The sequence below is a fragment of the Morone saxatilis genome, unplaced genomic scaffold (assembly GCF_004916995.1).
Source record: "Morone saxatilis isolate NCDOM2014 unplaced genomic scaffold, NCSU_SB_2.0 Contig5, whole genome shotgun sequence".
Lineage (NCBI taxonomy): Eukaryota > Metazoa > Chordata > Actinopteri > Moronidae > Morone > Morone saxatilis.
This window is the reverse complement of record NW_023340095.1, coordinates 22,649,996-22,653,234: the sequence shown is the minus strand read 5'-3', so window position 1 is coordinate 22,653,234 and position 3,239 is coordinate 22,649,996. Positions and strand designations below refer to the sequence as shown.

General features: G+C 37.2%; 1 protein-coding gene across 1 annotated transcript; it reads left to right on the top strand.

Annotated features, from left to right (window-relative positions):
* Positions 1 to 514: 514 nt before the first annotated feature.
* On the top strand, positions 515 to 2,734 carry LOC118338883 (C-type lectin domain family 4 member E-like). The gene is made up of 3 exons (XM_035676326.1): positions 515 to 896; positions 1,929 to 2,032; positions 2,348 to 2,734. Exons 1-3 carry the CDS (start codon positions 780 to 782, stop codon positions 2,502 to 2,504), a joined length of 378 nt encoding a protein of 125 aa, XP_035532219.1. The 5' UTR covers positions 515 to 779; the 3' UTR covers positions 2,505 to 2,734.
* Positions 2,735 to 3,239: the final 505 nt, after the last annotated feature.

Below are 3,239 nucleotides of genomic sequence, written 5' to 3'. Positions count from 1 at the left end.
AGCCATGAGAAGTGCTGCTGAGAAGTCGATGTTCAGTGCATTGACAGTATATATAACGGGCAGAGCTTTCAGGCCTGTGACTTGAAGCCAACCCAAAGTATCCTGCATTCTATGTAATGGCCAGCAGGGGGCAGCTCCACGAGTTGCAAAAGAGTCCAGTATTAGGGAGTCTAATGGAGAAATCTTCTCATTTGATTTATTAGCTCAGTAAACAGTTTCTTAATTAATTTATGGTCTCAGTCGCTGGTTTCATGTCCTCTTAATGCAAAATGATATTCATTTAATAAATTATGGTTTAACAGACATTAAAGCAGGGTACGCTTTAGAGTGTGGCTGCCTTGTGATTGACAGGTCATTCTCAGTGAGTCTGTCCAGCTCAACACACCAAACTCAGATTAAACTGTAAAACTAGGCAGTGCTGATGAATATAATGAAATAATTATGTATTTCTCACTAAAAATAGTTTCAGAAACATCCTTCAAAACAGCACTCCAGAAACCAATTGGTGACATCAGGTTCACACTATTAAGCACATTAACTGCACTTGGAACAAAGGGACATTTTAATAAAGCTCTAATAGTTATCTTGTTACATTCTGGTTAAGGCCTGTTTTTATTCATTGTTCAGTGTATCATAAATGTCTGTGTACACAAACATTCTCATCCACAGAACATGTATTTAACTCACCCTCTCAAATAGAAGAACATGGGTCTTTTCTGATCTTTACTGTATTTTGTTTGGTTCGTTTAACAGAGAAAACTTGCCCTGTGGGATGGAAGATGTTCAGTTGTACCTGTTATCTTTTCTCCACTAATTCTCATTCTTGGGAAGAAGGCAGACGAGACTGCAGAGACAGAGGAGCAGATCTGGTGATCATAGACAGTTCTGAAGAACAGGTAGTGTGCAGTTTTTCCTTTTAGATCCAGCAGACCATTTACTCAAGTACTGTACTTAGGTACAATTGTGAGGTTCTTGTACTTGAGTATTTGCATTTTAGGTGACTCTATATACAGTATATACTCCAGCAGATTAAAAAATCCAGCAGTATATATCATCATCATGATGGTCATTAAAGGTCCAGTGTGTAGGATTTAGTGGCATCTAGCAGTATAACTGCAGATCCAACTTCCTCGCTTCACCCTCCCATTCTAAGCGTGAACGAGAAACTATGGTGGCTGTGAAAAACATGAATGCCTCTATCTAGAGCCAGTGTTTGGTATGTCCCTCCTGGGTTACTGTAGAAACATGGCAGTTAAACATGGTGGTCTCCATGGAAGGCGGCCCGCTGCATCTGTAGATATAAAAGGCTTATATATATATATATATATATATAGAGTTCTTATATTCATTTGACCATAGACCAATGAAAACATACCTATGAATATTATATTCCATTTTTGCCAAAAGATCCTCCTAAATGTTACACACTGGACCTTACAAATTAGCCCCACCTTGCTAACCACATGCATACATATTAATACTTAATTCAACACTATGGTATTGCTGTTTATACTAAAGTAAAAGATAATTCTCCCACCACTGACTATGTTTTCTCCTCTTCATCATACTTTTTTATTGGAATATATTTTATATTCTTATGATCTGTAATCAGAGTTGGGTTGATTTGAATAGGAGCAATGTCATTTCCTCACTTCTATGGATGAATCCATTGAATCTTGGAATAAAAAGAGAGCAGATATCAGTCTGGAAAATCTGATTCTTTCCCCTCCTTCAGATTGAAGTTTGCCTCATCTACACAGGTGTTAAATTAACATTTATGTGCATTTCAAGCTGTATTGATGATGCAGATGTAGACATAGATAGTGTTAGTGAATGTTAGTGGATCTTATTGAAATTAATCAATGTAAATTATATATATAATAAGGTTCAAACTAAAAGAAGGGATTTCTTTCCTTTACCTTGAACAGGAATTCCTCACTAAAAACATCAGGAAGGACACCTGGATTGGTCTGACTGACAGAGACAATGAGGGCACCTGGAAATGGACTGATGAAACTCCACTGACTCTGGCGTAAGGCATACAGTAAATGTTCTACACCTTATTTGAATATAGGCACAACTCTCGCTGTACATTACTACATTTGTTTGTGTACGAATGTATCAATAATTGTTATCAGAGTCTGACTAAACTTAATTTTAAACCTTTCACGTTAAAGTAGCTGCTCTACATGCAGAAAAAACTCACTAGTTGACTTCAGTGGGTGGAGACAAAAGTATTGTTTTCTCTCCACAAATTAATACACTGGAATATGTTAAACCTGCAATCATTTATTTTTTGGGAAGTGGGAAATGCTGTTAAAAATTCACCTGCTCATTAACCTCCTAGGTACTGGGTGAGAGGGCAGCCTGACAGTGGTGGTGGAGATCCACAGTGGGGGGAAGAGGACTGTGCAATTCTAATAGCTGGCAAGGAAACTGAAGAAAACTGGAATGATCGGCGGTGTGATGACACTTTGAAATGGATCTGTGAAAAAATGGCTTGAGTTTTTGAACAATATGTTTATAAATACTTTTATCATGATTACTCAAAAGGCCTTTAATTGCATTATTGTATGTGTAAATAGAAAGAAAGAAAGAATGTGCATCAACATGGACTATAAAGGAATGGAGATGACTACCATCCAGTATGCAATGGAACTTAATGTTCCCCCAAGTGTTGTAGCTAATGTTACATTAATTATATACTATAATGTTTGACCCTGAATACACTGATTAGGATAATAAACAGACTCAATACTTTCCTGCATAGTTGTTGAGTAGATTTTTACTCTCACTGCTTTTGTCAATTCACCTAAAAAGTATGAACCCATAATTAAATTAAATCAAAGTAATTACTATGACACTACACAGTCCACTCCAGAAAACCTAATGACAAATAACGATTTATACAGTAAACTTCTGTAAATGATTGAATGTAACTGAAAATGACGTTTGACGGGGGAGTGGCTATGGCGTGGAGCTGAGCGGTCGCATTTTCGATCTCTCTGTAGGAATCGGCTAAATTTAATTATCCTGACTTAAAAGCAAACGTACTACTTCACCAAACTTAAGTTTAGTGTATCTGTAATCTAAGACATGTCGACCAAACAATCTAAAACCAATTCTGGCCATCAGATAAATATGGTGGCCAACAAGGGCAAACGCGCCGCAAACGGCAAAACGCTGTTTTCATAGAAGAAGACAGCTCTTGCCCATGTGATAAGTAAGTGAAACGTTGT

Bases quoted from the DNA above. Each gene is read 5' to 3' on its own strand.
- LOC118338883 (XM_035676326.1), top strand. From the start codon at position 780: ATGTTCAGTTGTACCTGTTATCTTTTCTCCACTAATTCTCATTCTTGG. The intron at 897-1,928 runs GTAGTGTGCAGT...TACCTTGAACAG, and splicing joins TAGACAGTTCTGAAGAACAG to GAATTCCTCACTAAAAACAT. The intron at 2,033-2,347 runs GTAAGGCATACA...TTAACCTCCTAG, and splicing joins GAAACTCCACTGACTCTGGC to GTACTGGGTGAGAGGGCAGC.